At 43.3% G+C, this 22,572-nt stretch overlaps 1 protein-coding gene across 1 annotated transcript in view; it reads left to right on the forward strand.

The window, feature by feature from the left end:
- The window catches only part of LOC311064473 (inactive dipeptidyl peptidase 10-like), a gene marked incomplete at both ends in the record, with an annotated part of 153,793 nt that overhangs the window by 79,056 nt on the left and 52,165 nt on the right, over nt 1-22,572 (forward strand). Inside the window, 3 exons of the mRNA XM_084084302.1 lie at nt 3,343-3,417; nt 19,124-19,176; nt 21,355-21,436. Of these exons, the coding sequence (XP_083940428.1) occupies nt 3,343-3,417; nt 19,124-19,176; nt 21,355-21,436 (210 nt within the window). The remainder of the gene's footprint in view (nt 1-3,342; nt 3,418-19,123; nt 19,177-21,354; nt 21,437-22,572) is intronic.

The raw sequence follows: 22,572 nt of genomic DNA on the forward strand, positions 1-22,572 counted from the left end.
GAGGCTCTCGTGAAGTGGGCTGTAGATGTTTTGGAGACGCAAACCAAAAGCGAGAGCAACAGTGTTTCCAGACGCAAACCGAAAACGAAAGCAAACTGAGAAGCAGCACCCTCAGCCCAGCGAGACGGCGCGCGCTGCGTTCAACCCTCTCAAAGAGTCAGACAGACAGACAGTATTTGGATGGGGGGCGTGGTTGGCGGGGTTGCCATGTCCAGGAGTTGTAAGCGTGAAGTGGTGTGTAATTGGTTAGGGAAAGTGCGTCCACGCATGCGCAGTGCGCAGCGCGGTGCTGTTGGATGAAGCTGGTTGCTTGTTGCTGGCGCGCAAGTGTGGCAACACTGATGCAAGTTGCCCACAGACAACCGTCGTGGCGCATGACTGTAGATCCCAATTGTAAGGTAGATGGCTGCCAAGTGATAGACTGGGAATATTACACAAATCTTGGAAGAAATTCCTTACAGAGAAATGTCTTCACCAATTTGTTTGTAAAGGTGTCCCGTTCCCAAACTGGGGGTCCCCCAAATGATTTTGGGGTCCCCAGATGGTTGGCTTTATGTGCAACATTATTTTCTCACTCAACAGTAAACAAACCAACATACAGTATAAGTGTATACAGGGTATCTGCACATTTCTAAAGTTACAATTTAAATACTCTTAAGACTCAATATTACCTCAAATATTGGGTAAGAAAGAGGAAAACATTGTGAAAATAGTACAAGCTCAGAGCACTACACTCAGTAGGAAAAAAATGTCCACTTGTCTGGTCTATGGGGAAGATGGACTCCTCAGTGGGTATACAGTGGAGAAAAATGGCCCCTTATGGGCCAAGAGAGGGTGTACAAGTCATCACAGAGCAATCACAACATGTATCGAGTGTCTTCTACTGGGTGTCTAGGCAGGGGTGGTGGAGGAGTGTGGCGTGGATAAGGTTCAGATTTGCTTGTCACAGACATCTCCTTATTCCTGAGACTAGTAGTTGTGTGAGGTTTTAGTGCAAAATGAATTTCACATGTCCTTATTTTGTGATTGGTACTGCTGGCAATAAGCTTGAACCCTGATCTTTTTTTCTGGATAATTTTAAGAGCAAGAGGTACGTATAGGGGACAGCCCATGACACCCTGGGCTCCAGTCTCCCCATAGAATCCCAATTTAACCAACTTCCACACCCATAAGGGGCCAACAAACAAGCATTGCTTTCGGCATACACCAATTTTTTGTTCTGGAGAGGGGAGAGACCGCTCTGAGCCATAATGATAAGTCACTGGGGGCCCCTGGGAATATTAATGGTCAGCCACCACCGACTCTCCTGTGAGCCAGTGCGACATAGGGACACTCCTCTCAGCCTCACGCATTAGCTAAATTCCAATACCTTAATTTCTGCCTCCTCCTCACTCCGTTCTCCAGCGTGCTGTGACTTAGAAATTGTTTGCATCCGAAATGCTAGCTGAGAACGAGGAGAGCGCAGGCTCCCTAAGCCTACTTGGAGTGAGATCTGGCAAAGATACAAGTTTATCTTTCATGTGTCGTTTGCAGAACTGTCTTCGTTGAAATTGCGTATAATTTCTGTTGGAGGTTTTGCACGTCGGACATGGGGGAGATCAGAAACTCAGGGTCTCCTTGCCTCCTAACTTTTCTCTTCTGCGCTCCAAGTGCCCAGGGAGCAATCCAGTGACACCCATACTCCCCTCTACTCACCTGAGGGGAACCCTAGGCCCACTAAACTCTAGACCAGACCCACCCCTCATACTCCCCTCTGTCTAGGCACCCAGTAGATACTCGGTTCTGACAGCTCTACACTAACCTCCATAACCACCCCCACCCCTCTTTGCACACTCACACTGATTGCCTTCCTAATGTGTTAAAAAGTTCTATATCTATTTAATGTTTTTTCAAAATCTTGTGTCTACAAGATGACACTGCGCGTGCACGAGTAAAATAAATATTCTTGTGTATGTAGGGGAGGAGTTATGAAGTTCCTGTGGGGTGAGTAAGGGGAGGGGTGCAGAGATATTGGTTAATAATGCAAGACATTTTTTTGGGGTTGGGGTGTATAGTCAAAGATTAATTTAGTTTGGGCTAAATTTTATCCACAGCTATCCAAAACCTTTCAATATTAAAAACAACACTATCTATCAACTGACAAAATTCTCTGCCACTACCTTCTGAATTACTGCAAATTGTGACTACTAGTTTTGTTGTGTTTTGAGGATATCTTGAAGCCTTGTTCCAGTAAAAAGAAATATAAGTAGTTGAACATTTATTATATAATTAGTTAAGTTAACTTGAAACGGGTGACCATTTCAGAGGGTTTTAATAGGGTCACAAACAAAATATTGGATTTCACAATTATCTAATTGTATCTCTGTAATTTGGACAAGTCCAATGGATTCCCAGGCCCCCAAAACATGGGGTTAGACACAAAAAGTACTTGTCTAGGATAAATGATGAAGGAGTTAGGCTGTTCTAATGATTTTTGGGGCATCTTGGACGCCATCTTGAAAATAACACCTTTCCAATGTGCAAACTTTGGTAAACTTTTAGTATGTTATTCAGGACACCTCCACATACAACGAAAAACAGTTGAAAAACCTTTTGTTCAAATTTTTTTTGGGTAAGGTGCTTTTTTAAAATATATTCAGCCGCCTATTGTATGAGTGTTGCCTCGCGTCGCCTCGCGTCGCCTCGCGTCGCCTCGCATTGCCTCGCTGCGTGCACGCAGCCAGCAGCGGCTGTTAGAGGCACTCGTCACCGATGATGAACGTGAATGTGAAAATATGCCGTGAACGTCCCAATCGGGCGGATAAAATCAGCGCAGCACAGGGCACCAACCTTGGGGGCTTTACCTAACAGTGTGAGAAAAAAAAACGGCGAAAATCGACGAAATTTAGAAGCAGAGCGTCCTTTTTTCTCCCCCCCCCCCCCGCCGTGCTGAATCCCCCCCGGGACCATGCGCACCAAGTCACATCTCCAGGTGCTCTTCTGAGTACTAGACCTAGAAAGTTATGTGCACCCCTGATTATAACATCAGTGGTTCTCAAACCTTTTCATGTCAAGGACCACCCAAAATGATATGTATTTGGCCGCAGACCCCCCCCCCCCCATCTCAAACTATGTCGTTCCAGGGACCATCCCAGAGGCAACATTTGAATTAAAAACTGTTTGCTTAAAAAAATATATATATATATTCAAAGATTTGCACACATTTTCCAAAATGTTTCGAAAAATAGCAGATCTACAAGCTCATATGAGCTTGCATGACTGCTATTTTTGAATAAAAGTATAGTAGTATACTGTACTGTACTGTACCCCCTAATTGTGACCCCGTTTTACGCTGTCCCACAGCCCACCTTCAAGGCCACAAAGTTTGCGCTGTCTCCAGATCTGAACTTCGTGCTGCTGGGATACGACGTCACGCAGGTAAGAACTCAAATATTCTTGTGTTTACGCGTGTGTGTGTTTTGTTTTTTACGCGTTCCGTTTGACCACAGCTCGCTAGCGCCACACAGTGTTCAATCTGTCTGGACTACAGTGTCACAGTGTCACAGTGTCAATTACAGTGTCACACGAAAATACTGTAGCCCCGCCTACAAGTTCTAAACGCTGTTTGAGTAGACTAGAAGCTCGCCCCCGCTACGCGGGGGCTCGCGTCTAGCCCGCGGCCACGCCCACGTAGCGCCCGCGGCCACTTGGCAACTCATATAAGTGGCGTAGCGTCATGAGGGTCAGTGGGGCCGTGGCTCGGTCAGTGAAGACCCTGTAGTGCGGATGATATGTGGCATAGAGGGGCAGATTGTAAATCCCCAGAGGAAACATCCGTGGGCTACCATTGGTTCAGCGATGTGTGCGGTCGCCCTGCGGCCCCTCCTCCTCCACCAATGTGCAGTATTGAGAGCCCTGACGTCACAACAATTGGAGCGATGGGCACTGCACTGTGGTTGGTTAGGGTACACCTAGGGCCCAGGTAGAACCCAGTTAAAGCCTGCATGGGCAAACCCAGGTAGGACCCGCCTTGGTCCCACATAAACATGGGTAGTTGGGGCCCACCTAAGGGCCAGGTAGAAGCTACTTATAGCCTGCATGGGCATCGCAGTTGGGACTGAAGTGGATGCCGCTGACATTGCTGACATGGGGTCCATATGGTTTAGCCCACCTTGAAACCATATGGGAACTACGCTGGCATGCTGGCTGTAATGCAAACGCTGCATCATACCTGCAGTGTGTAGTTTGATGTTGTGTGTGTAGCAGATATACCTGCAGTGTGTAGATCAATGTCCATATGAAAGTCAATGCCCAGCAGTGTTTTTTTTCCCCAGCAGAGTTTCTAGTGTCTCTGTCTCTCTCTGGAAGAGGTTGCACATGAACTCTGCAGCCGCACTGAGGCGCTTCAACACAAACACTCTGACATTAAGCTGCTTCGCACAACAAACATCAGCACGATGCTGCTGTTTGTCCAAAAGACACAATGTCCTCTCCCACCGACGTCATGTGTTCATTTATCGACAGCCGTACAGACTCCTTTTGACACATTTTACCTCGTTTATCCAGCTCTCACTGACTCATCGGGGTGTTATTTTGCTGCGATTAAGTCAACGATGTGAGAGATTAGCTATCACAGACGGACGGACAGGGGGTGAAACATAGTCTTGCGCCATGCCTTTCGGCCTGGCGGAGACAATAAAAAAAGGAAAGTAAAGGAAATGAGCATTTCTGCAACAAAAGTAGTCAACAAACTATACTATGAAAACATGGGCCACATTGTCAAAGAATGTAAGAAAGAGGCAGTCATGTAGAAAATAGCCGATCTACAAGCTTACAAAGCCTCTCAACGTGAGGCGTTTTGAGCTTGTAGATCGGCTATTTTCACAATATGTACTTGTGGAACGGAGTCAAACAGAATGGGGGGGTCCCCAGATCAAGTACGTTTATTTGGGGGGGGCGGGGGGGGGGGGGCGGCGTGAAAGGGTTGATAAGCACTGCTGTAGTCGGAGCGAAATTATCTGAAATTACTACATGAGCATAATGCAGCGTAACATGCGTTGCACGGGGCGGTCCTGCCATTACGTTAGTTACTGTAGTTGCTGTGGAGCTATAGTTCTCCAGAAGACACACACAAACATACACCATCTACAATGGACTAACTGAGCAGCAATATTGACATTCACCACACGAACGTGCATTGTTGACAAAGTGATTGCACAGCCGCTGCAGGCATGACAACCACGTTAGCGTTAGCGACATGGCAGCTATCACAGCGCCCTGTCCGTCGTCGCTGGGACTAACTGTGATGGCTACAGCAGTAACAGCAAGCTGTCTGCGATGCCATTGTCTGGAGACTGCTCTTAGCGTGACACGACCAATGAGAGTGAGCGCTGTAGTTGTTGCTAAGATACGGTGGCGTCTCTGCCCCATAGCTTGTAGATCTCTCACGCATGATTGGCGTAGGCTGCGTTGCCAGGTCTGACTGTTTGTATAAGCGATTTTGGGCTTATTTGGGTGCACTTTTGGGCTCGTTTCCATAGACCACGGCAGCGCTTATTTCTTTCCCGTGACCGATGTGGCAAAAAAAGTGCAAAACGAACCATCCGGAAGTAAATTGCGAGATGAAATATATAGCACTTTTTGATTATTAGAGAAGGAGACACATGTGAAGGTTGAAAATGAAAGGTAGTTGATTATATAGTTTTTCATGAGGGATTTTTGTAGCAAGTTGTGAGAGAATTGGGCCACTCCTGTGGGCGGGGGGCTGATTAGAACCATTGGGGTTTGAAAGGAGACGCTCTCTGTTTGAGTGATAAGATGGGGCTATTTTTTTTTTTTTTTTTTTTTTTTTACATAATGTGGTTCCCAAAACGACAGCAAGGATTTGACAGCTATGGAAGTGGTTTACAGTTTAAGGAGATATAACGAACCGTTTCAGAGGGAAAGACCACGTTTCCTCTACATGCTTTGATGTCTGGGGGGAGTGGGGGGGGGGTACATTAGCGCCCTGTCATTCAGGGAAACACATCATCCCTCATCGTCATAGAAACACATCCTATAATGTGAATCCGGAAAGGCCGGCCTGTAAGCTTTGCATATTGATGCCTTTCAGTGTTCAGTCCACCCCCCCCCCTCTCCACACACACACACCCCCCTCCACACACACCCCCCCCACATGCCTGGCTGTCATCGCCTCCCAAACAACAAGCAAATCATACCGTTGCTGTCAGGCAGTGGCGTGCACAGACATTTTGAGGGGCAGGTGCTCAAGTAAATTATACTTTTTTTTGTTTACTTGGTCTGCTCTTTTTTCCCTCTACACCTATACCTCTTTGCCAAAAAATAGCCGATCTACAAGCCCACAACGCCTCGCAGCGCGAGGCGTTGTGAGCTTGTAGATCGGCTATTTTTGGCTAAAGTTCTCCTCAGAAAAGGGATGCTAGGTTTCGAGTGGTTATGGTAAAAAGAAAAATCATATCACATAAAGATTTGGCGGACCCCCTGTAGTAACTCTGAGGACCCCCGAGGGGTCCCGGACCCCCTGTTGAAGACCCCTGCTGTAAACTGAAGGAAAAAAAAAGTTTTTTTCTTCTTTTTTTCAAAAAGGCACTTCTGGTCGAGAGGGCAACCACCTAGCACCACCTAGAGTCTATCTGTGCACGTCCCTGCTGTCAGGCAGAAAGCTCCTATCTCCACATTTTCACTTTTTGTGTGTTTCTTTTGGGGGGGGGGGGGGGGGGGGGGGGTAAATGAACGCCCTACTTGACCATACTACAGCCTCACACAAAAGCTGTTCTGTAGAAGAAAAAAAATAACCCTTCCAATTCAATGTCCCACTTTTAGTTTAGTATTCATGCATCATGGGGGACATGTTCTATAACAGTGGTTCTCAAACTTTTTCACGTCAAGGACCCCCAAAATGATATGTAATTTGGCCGCGGACCCCCATCTAAAAATATTTTGTTCCAGGGACCCCCCCAGAAGCAAAGATTTGAGTTACAAATGTTCGCTTTAAAAAAACAAATATTCAAAGATTTGCACACATTTTCAAGATTTTTCAAAAATAGCAGATCTACAAGCTCATAGCGCGGCACTCGGTGAGCTTGTAGATCTTGTAGAGCTTGTAGATCTGCTATTTTTGAATAGCCAAAGTATAAAAGGTTAAAATTATTCTGATGCTACAGATGTGCCACTTCAAAACTTCACACGTTACTGTTCTGTTGTTGTTTTGCCCCTGAAAAGAAGTTGTCACTACACACCCCCGTTTTTCCCTTCAACAGACATCCATATACATGAGAACAAAAGAATGTGTGTTGAAGAAGGTGTCAGACTCATTATGAGGCAAAAGGTGATTTGAAGAGGTCCTTGACCAGTTGCACAAATTAATTAGCATCATAAAAGCAGTGATCATCAAAATAATTCAGCATTTTAAATGCCCTTCTTTGTCCCTCTTATTGCCCTGGGAATCCCCTGAAAATGTACTGTCTTGGCAAAAGTTATCGATGGCAGGACATATGAAGTTTTGAAATGGCACATCTGTATATTTACACATTTTGCTGGGTACCCCCTGGAACCCCCTCAAGTACCCCTGGGGGTCCCCGGACCCCACTTTGAGAACCAAGGTTCTATAAGACAGAGCAGGGGCGCCGATCCATGTCCGCGCTACTGGGTGTGCGACGCACGCACGCGCACGTAGCGAACATTTGGTTTGTTACCTTTTTGGGCGGGTTTTGTTACTGAACACATTCGGTGCCAGAGTTGTATTAAAAAAAGTGACGTTGAGTGCCAGAGACCTCACCGTTTGTAACGCTGCGCTGTTCACGGCTGCAGACTCCACGGCGAGCACCCCATTGTAAACAATATATGCGTGCAGGATTTGGACCACCCACCAACACTGAGTAGTGACAATGAGGAAGGTCATTATTACCTGACGGTTAAAAGCACAACAGTGATAAATGCTGCTTTGGGCAGAATGCTTTAGCGCATACATGGGCCACATGCAGCCCCCGCACCTTCACTTATATGTGCCCCGCAGGTTAATATCAGAATAGTGATATATTATTGATTTCAGCTGTTACGATTCCAAACATGCAAACATGACCCGCTTTAATTAGTCTATATTAGTAGCTTGATGACTAGTATTACAATTCTATTGTCTTTTTTATGTCCAATGTATTTGTATTTAACTCTTTCAGTGCCAGAGTATTTTCATCAAGTACTCCCCCAGTGCCAGCAATTTTTGTTTTTTTTTGTTTTGTTATTTTGTAATTTAATTTTCAAATAGCTTGTCTATATGCAGTATGCAACTCATACGACAGTTCTACCAGTAGAGAGCGACAAATCGAGACATTGATCACCTCGTTGACTCGCTCGCCCCCTCCCAAACAGGCTCACGTGACATCCGGTCATAAACGGATGTGACGTTTTCGACAATTTCTGATCGGGTTAAAATACGATGTTATACATGACTACGATGACTGATCGTCACCCAGACCAAAGAGAGTAGCAGTAGACCTCTCCGTTGGTTTTGTATACCGTGTGAAAAAAACGTGACTTTCCCTATTCTGGCCGAAAATGACCGCAGGAAAAAAAAGAGAACCAGAAACGGAATCTGCGTCATGAAACCGGAACCCAATGACTCTGAAGGAGTCAGAAAGTGAAAGTGATCATGAGAAATAAACAGAATAGCGTGACCACAGTAAAAAGTAAAAACTCGGGATTTCTCGTTCTGGCAGCGAGGGTACTCGGGGAAAACTCGGGGTATCTCGGGGCGTGGCACTGAGAGAGTTAAGTTCATGAAGTTGACAAAAGTATAACTAAATGCATTTGAAATTACTTTTCAGGATTCCAATTAAAAAATAGCAAAAATAGCAGATCTACAAGCTCAAATTCGTCGCAGTGCGACACGTTTTGAGCTTGTATGTAGATCTGCTATTTTTGCTACTTTTGTGTGACGTAGAATGGTGAAGTACGGCATTAATTTACTAAAAAAGTTAAAATACAGAGATAAGAGGTGTCTGACAGTTTATGCAATGTGTCCCTCTGGAGTGAGTGTGGAAATATAGTGGCCCTCTACGTCATTAAAGTTGCCGACCCCCTGCTTTAGCATGTTGTTTTTGGGGGACGTTTAATTGTACCAGGATGTGGATTCTCTGACTCCTGGGGCTTGTAATGGATTTCACTTTGAAATCCATTATACAAGATAGGGCATTAAGATGAGCAGTTTTATGAGATGACAATTAAGACAATAGCCTACGGTACAAACAATTTGAGAAAGAGGGGTTGTCAGGTAATAGGTTACAGGTTATGAAGAGATATTTGCAACATCTTTTTTTGTGTCAAAAGGTTCTTTGATCTAATCTACTGCTGTGATGCTAACCTCGGAAACCCATGCCTTTTTTTTTGTTTCAAAAGAAAAAAAGCCTGGGAGAACCTTGCAGGAACGCTGGAACCTTGTTATCTCCTAACCAATCGGAGTGCTCCAAACCCAGGCGCTGGAATCCAGCGCCTGGGTTTGGCTCCGCCCTTCAAGACCATCGATTGGGCTCGTTCTTTCAGTCTACTGTGATGCTGGTGCAATGCATTCGACAACAGGGGATCAGACACGTTTCCATTCACTTTCTATTCATATTCATTAACCCATTGAGACCTGAAGCCGATTCTACACGTCTCCTAAATCTCAACAGTATTCTGAAAAACGTATGTTTCTATATCAGTGGTGCTCAATCTTTTTCATGTCAAGGACCCCCAAAATTATATGTATTTGGCCGCGGACCCCCATCAAAATATGTTGTTCCAGGGACCCCCCAGAAGCAAAGATTTGAGTTAAAAATGTTCGCTTAAAGATATATATATTCGAAGATTTGCACACATTTTCACGATTTTTCAAAAATAGCAGATCTACAAGCTCGTAGCGCGGCACTCGGTGCCGCGCTACGAGCTTGTAGATCTGCTATTTCTGAATAGCCCAAAGTGTAAAATAATGCTTTTTAGCTCAAATCTAAAATTGACACAATTCCAGGTCTTAATGGGTTAAGATGAAATGGATTCCTTTGAAACCCTCCAAGTAACAGTACAGTCACTGCAGTACATCAGGGTCACGTCAATTCAATTCATAATCAGTATGATTATTGAATAACATCACCGTCCGTGCATTGATTCCTGTCAATCTTGCCAGTTATCACATCCTCATGTCGACGAGTATGAACCATCAAGATACCATATGAAGGACACGCTGTGTGGAGTTTCCCCCCATAGGGTATAATACCCTCACAAAAAAAACATGCAGTAATCCTGGTCTCTATACCGCCTCCCCCTGGTCAGCCGGGGCGCCTGATGGAGGGGAAAGGAACTGGTTGGAATAACGTGTTCCTTCCACGCGCTACGTTCTGCTGTCTTGTGTTCTTGTATCTATATGAACAGACACTAGATCAGGGGTGGGCAGCATCTATTTCCAGAGGGCCATACTGACTTCGATAAAATGAGTGAAGGGCCACACATTGTACAATTGAATTGAAAGTTGAAACACATTGTGCTGAATGATGTTAAAACTGCATGAATTTGGTAGACATGCCAGACTACTTTAGAATAAGGTCCTTGCTTTCACAGCAAGAATGTTCATCAACAAAATGTTGATCTTTCATTGTCTCCGCCAGGCCGAAAGGCATGGCGAGAGAGTATGTTTTACCCTCCGTCCGTCCTTCCGTCCGTCCTTCCGTCCGTCCGTGTGTGTGTGTGTGTGTGTGTGTGTCCTGTCTGTGTGTTACCAGCTAATCTCCGGCACCGTTGGCCCGGTCGCTGCGAAACTGTGCACACCCACTCTCTGGATGCCAATTTAGAACCTCTGCCCCACATTTTTCACATGGGCCTGTTATAGCGCCACCAGGAGGCCGATTTGTGCAAAACCCATTTTTTCCCATTACACCTACAGCTTTTAACCAAACGTCATGCAAATCGGTACACAGTATCTCTATAGTCATGTGATCAACCCGGATCTGTCCCATTTCCCATATTGCATCCTCATTGGCTAAGGTTGGCTTCCAAAGTTTGCAGGATTGGTCCGTTTTGAACAAACTGCCTCCAATCATGAACACAGCTTGCCATATCCATAAAATTGCACACACACAGGAGGCCACAATAACCTACCTGACCTGGCGGAGACCTGTGCTCCGAGGAGCACTTTTTCTAGTTATCTTTTTGTATCACTCTGGTGTACTCTGTACGAGGTTACAATGAAAAGATTACATAAAACAATCCACGTCAATGCCATATCTTATCTTATATGATATGCACCACTATATATGGACTCACGGCAGACTGTTTCACTGTTACATTAAAAACATAAAACATTTGAGTTACGTACGGATGGAGGAATGCAGATGTTCTCAAATGGCAAATATTAATTACTATTAATTGGAGTTAAATCAATTTGTCTCAAAAGCATTAACATATGGCATATGACTTGAGATGGTCAAAGGGCCGGGTCCGGCCCCCGGGCCTTATGTTGCCCATGTGTGCACTAGATGGTAGTAGAGTATCAAATACCAGCATATTCTGTGAGAATAATGTGTGTCCTACCGGGGAACCCCCCCCCCCCCCCCCATGTCAGGTGATAAGAAGCTGCCTGCTCACTCCTCATGCATTGAAGGAAGCATGAGCTCAGTTCCAATTTTCAGTACTTTTACTTCTACTCCCCTACATCTCAGGCAAATATTATATTTTTACTCCACTACAATTATTAGTAACTTTATTAACGAGTTACTTTGTAGTTATAATAATAATAATAATAATAATAATTATTATTATTATTATTACCCTTATTACAAAACATACATTAACCTCTTCAGCCCTATGTACATTTCGGCCATTTGAAAATAGCCGATCTACAAGCTCACAATGCGTCGCGATGCGACGCATTGTGAGCTTGTAGATCGGCTATTTTCAAATGATGTTTATATATTTGAAAACTTGTGGAATGAGACATTCTGCAAAATGAGTGCCTTCTACTTTTGGTACTTTTAAGTACATTTTGATACCAATACTTTTGTACTTTTACTCAAGTAAATGTCTGATTCTTGACTTTTACTTTACGTAACAGAGTATTTCTACATTGCAGTATTGATACTTTGAGTACTTTGCCCACCACTGATAACATACAGTATATACCTTGTATTGCCAATAATGAGTGGACAGCTGTTGCCGTGTAGTTTGAAGTACTCTAAACTTTAGGCTAACTGTTATGTGTTAGGATTATTATTATTTTATTATTTTTTTCAAGGCACAATTGAATCATTCTAGTCAGAGAAAAAAGTGTTTTTTTTCTTTTAACGTGTTTTCATTCCTTGCCTATTTTCCAGAAGAACCAAACATTTGAGTTATTTGGACAGTTCTATTCACTATTCTCAGACTAAAATAAAGAATACAATAGCCCCCCCGCACCCCCTATTTTCCTTTAGAAAAACTGTAAGAAGGACAAATTCCTACTCTTTAAATTCCATTCATTTCAAACATAGCTGAGAAAACATCGAGCTGTAGAAAGAACACGATTGAAACAATTCCAAAACAATCTTGTATTTATCACACAAGAATAAAAAAATCACACCCAGTGTGAAGTGGGCGGTGTGTGGTCATCACAACATGACTCACTTTAAAAAAAGGATAAATGACTTTTTTTAAAGTCCATACTGCTATTCATAGGGCTGCACATGTGTCATGTGTTTCGCTAGCCAATCACAGTCCTGAATTTGCAAAGTCAGCCAATCACATTACAGTTAGGGCTGGTACACACTGCAAGACATTAGGTCCGATATTGCTGTCGCCGACATTTTTTGGCGCTCGCCGACAAAACCTCCCAACCTGACGCAGATCGGCCTTTGATCGGCGAGATAATGCTCTGTGTGTGTGAAAGGCTCTGCGACCCGATGTGGCCGCGATTCTCCGCTCTGCGACGGCTTTCCGACCGTTTTCAGATATCTAAATTGTTAGATATTCATCTCTGTCTGGGACAGGACAACAGACAATATCATGCACTATGAACGGGGCTGCGAGCACCTTGAGAGGAGATGCACGCTACAGCCAATGAGAGCACATTACAGCCACCGTGGCTGTAATGTGCGTCGCTGGACCTGACCACAACAAACAGTCCCTACCGCAATATTACCGTCCAGTCCTCTAATAAGTTAACATTATTAAACAAAATGAGAAAGTGAGCGAGCCTGGTGGGCTGTTTATTTTAGAGGAATTGTACAGAGAGAGAGAGAGAGAGAGACAGAGAGCGAGAGCGAGCGCTCTCTCTCTCTGTGTGTGTGTGTGTGTGTGTGTCTGTGTGTGTGTGTCGTTGTCTGTGTTGCCAGATTTTGCGAGAGAAATAAGCAGCCAGGTTTGTGAAAACAAGCCCAACAAAAGCGACTATGAGCACTTTAAGCCTATATACAAATACATTGGATACTTGAAAATAGACGATCTACAAGCTCACGTTGTAGATAGGCTATTTTTAAAGAAGACATTTTGGGGGGGGGGGGATATTTACAAAATCCACACAGATCTTGAATGGGGGTCTATGGCACAACATGTTTTCAGAAGTGGGAGGTCTGCGCCTCTGTGGACAATTAATTATTATTATTAATTTGGGGGTCCTTGCCATGACAATGTTTGAGAACAACTGGTTCAAACAACATTAGGAAACAAGGCCAAAAAAACAACTACACTTTCAAGCAACTTTACAGAAAAACAATCCCAAAGTCGCTTATAATAAGCAGACATGGCACTGACCGCTTCTGCGCTCTTGACGAGCGAGCGAGAGAGAGAGCGAGAGAGGGGGGAGAGAGAGAGGGCCCGGGGGGAGAGGGAGAGGGAGAGAGGCATATCACGGGATACGTCGATTAAAATGAATTGGAATAAACACAAATGTATGTATTGGGTCTGACTCTGGAGATAGCATCCTAGTGAACTATCCTACAGTGTGTCAGCCCTTGTCGGGGATCAATCGTGTTGTGAAGACCGCAACGATATTATGACAGCCGATTTCAAGAAATAAACTCCTGCAGTGTGTTATGCTTAACGATCAGATGACCCCCCGACCACTTTAAGGTCTTGCAGTGTGTACCAGCCCTTAGTGGTGATGACACTAGCTGTAATGTGATTGGCTGATATGAAAAAAGTATCGATTTGCATTAACAATGGAAGGGTTAGGGGGTACACAAATGTTTTGGTCGGTGTCCAAAACCCACTTATAGGGGGCGGCTACACCGCCCCAAAAAAAAAGTTTCCTGGAGAGCTGCCGGTGCATTGCAGCAGTGGCGTGCACAGACGTTTTGAGGGGCAGGTGCTCAAGTAAATTATACTTTTTTTTGTTGACTTGGTCTGCTCTTTTTTTCCCTCTACACCTATACCTCTTTGCCAAAAATAGCCGATCTACAAGCCCACAACGCCTCGCAGCGCAGCGCGAGGCGTTGTGGGCTTGTAGATCTGCTATTTTTGGCTAAAGTTCTCCTCAGAAAAGGGATGCTAGGTTTCGAGTGGTTATGGTAAAAAGAAAAATCATATCACATAAAGATTTGGCGGACCCCCTGTAGTACCTCTGAGGACCCCCGAGGGGTCCCGGACCCCCTGTTGAAGACCCCTGTAATAATGTAATACTATACGAGTCTGGACAAAATATCCGTCTGTAGCCTAAACGGCATTACAACCACGGTGCAGTGGCATTTCTAGATGTTTTTTGGGGGGGGGTTTCTTTAGTTTCCTGGAGAGCTGCCGGTGCGTTGCAGCACAGCGGAGAGACCAGTTCCAAACCAGGAGTGACGGCTGGCTGGCGTTGGCCTTCAGCCACATGCAGACTCCATTCCACGGGCAATTGAGTCTGGGTTAACCCATTCAATCCGGGAACGCATCTGTGTCATTTTAAGATTTCTTTGAGCTATTCAAAAAATAGCAGATCTACAAGCTCATAGCTTGTACAAGTATAAGGATAATTCCTTTTAACAGGTCGTTCATGAAAGTCCTTGCGGTCTTGTTTCCAATGAGAACCTGTGAGCTATTAGGGGTTAAGAGTCTTGCCCAGGGACAAATTTCATTTCATCGACACATATGCTGGCCTGGCCTGGAATCGAACCTGTGGCAACCAGGGCCTCTGGCCCCCTAGGCGGGCTCACTAACCACTCAGCTATGGCCGCCCCTAATCTATATATATGTATATCGCGGACCCCTGTCGAAGACCTGCACTAGGCCATTATGAGCACTTTAAACCTTCATTCTGTATACATTGAAAATAGCCGATCTACAAGCTCATGATGCGTCGGGATGCGACGCGTTGAAAAAATAGCAGCTTGTAGATCTGCTATTTTTTTTTAAATTGTGATTTCGTTTTCAAAATCTTTGAATTTATATATCTTTTAAAACAAACATTTGTCATTTTGTCAAACATTTGACGAAACATTTGACGAATGTCTTCTAAATCCTAACAGTTTCCTGAAAAACTATTGTTTCTATATCAGTGATGTTCAAACTTTTTCTTGTCAAGGACCCCCACAATTATGTCTTTGGCCGCCGATCCCCATCAAAATATGTTGTTCCAGGGCCCCCCCCCCCCCTAGAAGTAAAGATTTGAGTAAAACATTTTTCAAAAAAATATTAAAAGACTTGCACAAATGTTCAAGAAAAAAATAGCAGATCTACAGTGCCGCTCTATGAGCTTGTAGATCTGCTATTTTTTGAACAGCCCAAAGTAAAATATAATAATGGTCATAGCTTAAAATCTAAAATGACACAGATGCGTTCCCGGGCTGAAGGGGTTAAGGGGATGGAAGAGGCTCTTCTTGCACTATTTATCATATTGCTGCTGGTTGGTGAGGCTTATGTAACATTCAGTGGTGGAAAAAGTACTCTAATTCTTTACTTAAGTAAAAGTACCAATACTGCAATATAAAAATACTCTGTTACAAGTAAAAGTCCAGAATTCAAAATTTACTTGAGTAAAAGTACAAAAGTATTGGCCTCAAAATGTACTTAAAGTACCAAAAGTAAAAGTACTAAATATTTGAAAATAGCCGATCTACAAGCTCACAACGCGTCGCATCGCGACGCGTTGTGAGCTTGTAGATCTGCTATTTTCAAATAGCCTATAGGTATAAAATAGGGCTAAAGTGGTCCATGTATGTTTTATAATGTAATAATGTATATCTGAAAAGTAACTAGTAACTAAAGTTTTCAAATAATTGTAGTGGAGTAAAAGTACAATATTTGCCTCTGAGATGTAGTGGAGTAGAAGTAAAAGTATTAAAAATTGGAAATACTCAACTAAAGTACAAATACCTCAAAATTGTACTTAAGTACAGTACTTAAGTACATTTACTTAGTTACTTTCCACCACTGGTAACATTGTTATGCTAATGCAGTCTGGGCCACTCAGGTATGCTGCCATTATTATCTCTATCCATGGAGAAATAATAGAAGGCTTCAGTGAGAGAGGGTCTCCCAGGCAGACAGCCCACACTGTCACTTCACAGTACAGGCTAGACAGAGAATGGCAGGCTGCAAAATGGTGGATGCAGTTTTTTACTCGACTTCACCCATTTTCAACCTATCTTCATATAATGGGTCCTCACTAATGCTCATTATAAAATGGTATCATTTTTTTCTACTCTGTCTGTGTCTCAGAGGAGGGCTATGTGGACAGTTCAGAATCACGTCTACCAGTGACATCATCGATGGGGAATCCAAGCTAATAGAAACTGCAGGCTTTCAATTCCTGGAAAGTTACAATGCAATAATAGAAGCCATTGTTCTCGCGTTAATAACAATCTAAATTAAAAAAAGTGAAATCTTGTTATAAAAATCACACCTGTGTGAAGGTAGCGGCGCCTTTGATATATTTTGTCATAGATATGTGTTTCTACTAGAGAAACAATATTAAATCTCTGTAAATTTATTTCAAGGCTTCCAGTGGCACTAAATAGTGCCATTGGAAGCGAATCACCAAATGCATTCCAAGGTAAGTGGCAAAAACTGATCTGTCATAGCTGATAGAGTGGGTACCTAAAAAATAAACTTTGCGTGTGTATAAATGTGGTACCAGAAAGATATGTATGTGTTATGAAATAATCTATACAATTTATAAGACATCATAGTGATGTCATGAATAGTAACATAGTGATGTCATGAATAGTGACCAATCAGAACGTTGACGGACCTGACCAATCAGAACCTTGGCGAGCCTGACCAATCAGAACGTTGACGCAAAAGCCTGACCAATCAGAACGTTGACGGACCTGACCAATCAGAACCTTGGCGAGCCTGACCAATCAGAACGTTGACGGACCTGACCAATCAGAACCTTGGCGAGCCTGACCAATCAGAACGTTGACGGGCCTGACCAATCAGAACGTTGACGCAAAAGCCAGGTATAGAGGGCTAATATCCGCTCTATACCTAAAGGTATAGAGCGGCTAGCGCCGCAAAAAAAAATCCTGCTTAACGATGATGTCACTGGTAGACAGGTTTCTGGACCATCCGCGGCCCTCGTATGAGACACAGACCAAGTAGAAAAAAATGGTACTATTTCATGAGTATTAGTGAGGACCAATTATATGAAGATAGGTTGAAAATAGGTGAAGTCGACCTTTAAGTAAAAGTATCAATAATGCAATGTAGAAGTACTCTGTTACAAGTAAAAGTCCGGAATTAAAAATGTACTTGAGTACAAGTCCAAAAGTATTGGTATAAAAATGTACTTAAAGTACCAAAGGTAAAAGTACTAAATGTTTTGAAAAGAGCAGATCTACAAGCTCACAACGCGACGTGTTGTGAGCTTGTAGATTGTCTATTTTCACATAGCCAAGGTATAAAATACCCTTTATCACCCGGTGCCAATTATCTAAGTGATCCTGGGCGCTACACTCCCCCTGCCAGCCTAGGGAGCCCAGGGCCGAGCTCATGCCTCCTTCAATGCATGAGAGACAACTGACCTTCTTGTCACCTGACAGGGGGGAGTTTCCCCGGTAGGACGTATAGCTTCTTATCACCTGACAGGGGGGAGGTTCCCCGGTAGGACGTATAGCTTCTTATCACCTGACAGGGGGGAGGTTCCCCGGTAGGACGTAGCTTCTTATCACCTGACAGGGGGGAGTTTCCCCGGTAGGACGTAGCTTCTTATCACCTGACAGGGGGGAGGTTCCCCGGTAGGACGTAGCTTCTTGTCACCTGACAGGGGGGAGTTTCCCCGGTAGGACGTATAGCTTCTTATCACCTGACAGGGGGGAGTTTCCCCGGTAGGACGTAGCGCGTGGAAGGAACACGTTATTCCAACCAGTTCCCTTCCCCTCCACCAGGCGCCCCAGCTGGCACCAGAAACATACCGGAAATGTATTTATTTATGCATTTTAAAGTTACAATTTCTGACAGAGTAGAAATGTCATCGGCACTGGGACCATGTAGCATTTTCTTTTGGAACAGTACCTCTGCGGTTTTATTTTTAACTGAATTCTGGGAATCGCAGTTCTAACAGCCTGTAGACAGACCCGCGATGTCGCCGAAAATGAGTGTTATGTCAGTGTGACCTTAAAGTAATACTAGGTAACGTTTTCAGTAAAACTAAAGTTAAATTGTATATCTTTTGTGAGTGGCAAATGTTTCACAACACCCACTCCATGAATTTCACCCCCGAAAGCCTTTTATTTATATATTTTCTATTGAACGCTGTCGAGCATGACTTTCCCTCGAAAATGACGTCACCTGGCCGGAAAATGGAAGCGGAAATGCACCAGGTTCCTGTTTGGCCAGGAACTACCGCGCTAATAACAAAAGGAAACTCACGCTGATTTTAAGAGATTGTATGATTTGAAGAACGAAAAAAATCAGAAAAATAAAACACAGCTCACGGTAACTAATGCTCCACTGGCTAAGAGAAACGATCCACAGATCGTATAAAACAATTAAAAGAACGCTTTTTGAAACGCTTCCGTCTTCCGGTGAAAACGAATGGAATTCTGGGTGACGCAGTAATAAAGAAACGGCCTGCAGTGACAGTAATGACCAGCAGAGGCTGCTAAAAGTCGTTTTTTGGAAATTTGCACAGAACAACTTTAGATAAAGGTCTGTCACAATGTTTATCTGTTTAAAATGATCTGAATGTGATTTGTGTTTACTGTAGGTCTACAGACACTCCTTTCTGGCATCATATCTGATCTACAACCTACATACCAGGTGAGTAACACAACATACAATACCAATGTGTATTATTTTCACTTCATCATATTTTATAGTGGTGGAAAAAGTACTCCCCGTTTTTACTTAAGTAAAAGTATCAGTACTGCAATGTAGCAAGTAAAAGTCCTCATCAAATTTGAACACATTCCCTGCCATTGACGGAGATCTCCGTCTTTTTAAAAAGCTCTGACGCAACTTAAGAATGATCCTAGGACCCTGAAAGAAGGAATGGACAGATGTGACATCCTCCCAAAAGAATGACACTCCCGTCCACTCCTTCTTTATGAGTTCTAGAAAAACACTCCTTTTCTCTTTTTTTTTTGTGAAAACGGATGCCGACCGGGACAAAATGGCCGATCGCGGTTACAATTTTTTTTCTCTGGTGGAGAGATCAGAGCCCCCCCCATCCCCCAGACACGCTCTGTTTACATCCACACGCACATCACGGCTCCCGTGGCTCTGCAAAGATCGTCAATATAAGGTTAAACAAAAAAACTGGCAGAAGCTACGTCATTAATTAACCTGGAACTGTGTAATTTTTAGATTTGAGCTAAAAAGCATTTTTTTACGCTTTGGGCTATTTTTGAAAATGTGTGAAAATGTGTGCACATCTTCTGAATATATATATTTTTAAAGCGAACATTTTTAACTAAAATCTTTGCTTCTGGGGGGTCCCTGGAACAAGATATTTTGATGGGGGTCCGCGGCCAAATACATATAATTTTGGGGGTCCTTGACATGAAAAAGATTGAGCACCACTGATATAGAAACATACGTTTTTCAGAATACTGTAGATTTAGGAGACATGTAGAATCGGCTTCAGGTCTCAATGGGTTAATGAATACCTGGCAGGAAATGTGCTACCAACCACTTTATCTGTATGTTGGCTATTCAAAAACAGCAGATGTACAAACTTGTACATTCGCTATTTCTTTCGTCGAGATGATTTGATTTGCTATTTAAAAAAATGCATATATATATATTATTTGATTTTTTTTATTTGACACAAATCTTCTCTTCTGGGCGTCAAATCTTCAATTTGTGAGTTCTTGACATGAACATGTTTGAGAACCTGTGGTAGCCTACTGTGTGTGTGTGTGTGTGTGTGTGTGTGTGTGTGTGTGTGTGTGTGTGTGTGTCTGTGTGTGTGTGTGTGTGTGTGTGTGTGTGTGTGTGTGTGTGTGTGTGTGTGTGTGTGTGTGTGTGTGTGTGTGTGTGTGTGTGTGTGTGTCTGTGTGTGTGTGTGTGTGTGTGTGTGTGTGAATCCTGAAATATTTGCACATCTCTCCGCTAATACACCAGATGTTGTTGTTGTCAATGAAGGAAACAGATCAGTTTCCATTCTTGAAATGGGCTGCACCTTTGATTCTAGCTTAGAGGAAGCTTTTATGACCAAAGTCATTAAATACCAGCCGCTCCTCCATACCATCACAGAGCTAGGCTATACAGATGTGCCACTTCAAAACTTCACATGTCCTGCCATCGCCAAGACAGTACATTTTCAGGGGATTCCCAGGGCAATAAGAGGGACAAAAAAGGGCATTTAAAATGGTGAATTATTTTGATGATCACTGCTTTTATGATGCTAATTAATTTGAGCAACTGGTCAAATCACCTTTCGCCTCATAATGAGTCTGACACCACCTTCAACACACATTCTTTTGTTCTCATGTATATGGATGTCTGTTGAAGGGAAAAATGGGGGTGTGTAGTGACAACTTATTTTCAGGGGCAAAACAGTGCATTTTAAGGGCAGAAAAGGGAGGAAATGCATTCATTTTCAGGGCACTTTCAGGGAAAGAACAGTAACGTGTGAAGTTTTGAAGTGGCACATCTGTAGGTGCAATCTATTTGTGTTTATCTCTGGCAGCCTAGGACATGTACATAGGTTGGTTGTAAGAGGCTTCCAACAACTTGGGATGCCAAAAAAAAGCAGCTAAACGGCTTGCAAAATTCTGTGGAATCTCTTCTACTATCGGTAGCCGCCACATATGGCGAAGGCGCTGTTATTTGTACCCCTAAAAGGTGTGGGAGTATTTGTCCATGATTTGCTGACTGTACATTTTTGACAGCACCTTGTAATATTTGTGTCCTTGTATTGTATCTCTCTTATGTGGACATAAATAAATGATTAAAATGTGTCCGTGTGTCCGTCCATGTCTGGTGTTCCAACAGGGAGGTGAAGGAGTTGAACCCTCCAGAGGTATCAGACTCTGTGCTCCAGTTTGCATCGTGGGGCGTTCAGGGTCAACAGCTGGTGAGTAGAGCATTGGTTCTCAAAGTGGGGTCCGGGGACCCCCAGGGGTACTTGAGGGGGTTCCAGGGGGTCCCCAGCTAAATGATGGACAGGAACCAAATGGACCCTTTTGGGTCTGTAACTCTGAGAGTGTACAAATGGAACCAAATGGACCCTAACGGGTCCATTTGGTTCCTTTTGTACACTCTCAGAGTTAAATTAACATTGATTTTACAATATGAATTGGGGTCCCAGAGACATACATGCCATTAAATGGGGGTCCGTAGCCCTAATGCATGTCAAACTGGGGGTCCTTGAAATTAAAAAGGTTGAAAATCACTGTTATACAGCCATAAAAATCTTCTATTATGAGGGTCCCTGGCTTATCTTTTCAAATGGTGGTCCGCGCGCTAATAAGTGTCTATTTGGGTTCCTTGGCACAAAAAAGTTTGAGAACCACTGGAGCAGAGCATCCATCGTTCATATCGTGGCTGTTCGTCGCCTCGTATCTCTGTCAACTTTGTAACGTCTTTTTAACGTCTGTTTTTTTTCCCCCCGTAAATGAATGCTTTACTTATCGTCACACTACAGCAGGGGTAGGCAACTGAGATAAGCCTAGGGCCAATATCACTCCCAGACATTCCATCGCGCGCGCGTAAAATTTTTCGGGTCTAATTCGGGTCTAACTCGGTCTAATTCGGGTCTAATTTGGGTCTAATTCGGTTCTGTTTGACCAATATAAATCAACATTTTTTTCCGGTTTAAATATCAGCACAGGCGATTTTTCTGGTGATTTTTTTTTTCTTCTCCATTTTCCTCTAATCTAGCTATAAAATGTTATAAATCCTTTAAAATGCATCGTGTTTATGAGTGCATGATTTCAAAAGTGGGTTCAGGTTCTATGAAATAAGTATTTATAATTATTTTAACATTAATTTTTAATAATTTTTTTATAACACTTTTCAGTAAATCATTCATACTGTATCTTTACTAATATGTGACTGATGGCACCAACAATGTGAACATTAACATAATTAAACCGAATTAAAATCAGACCAAGATAAAAGATGAATCCATTTGATCATGGAGTGCTTGATTTCAGAGTCTCTTGAAACGAGCTATAATTACAATGCGCCATTTACTAACTAAATAAAAAA

The sequence above is a fragment of the Gymnoscopelus microlampas genome, assembly GCF_963454915.1.
Source record: "Gymnoscopelus microlampas genome assembly, chromosome: 17".
NCBI classification, from domain to species: Eukaryota; Metazoa; Chordata; class Actinopteri; order Myctophiformes; family Myctophidae; genus Gymnoscopelus; species Gymnoscopelus microlampas.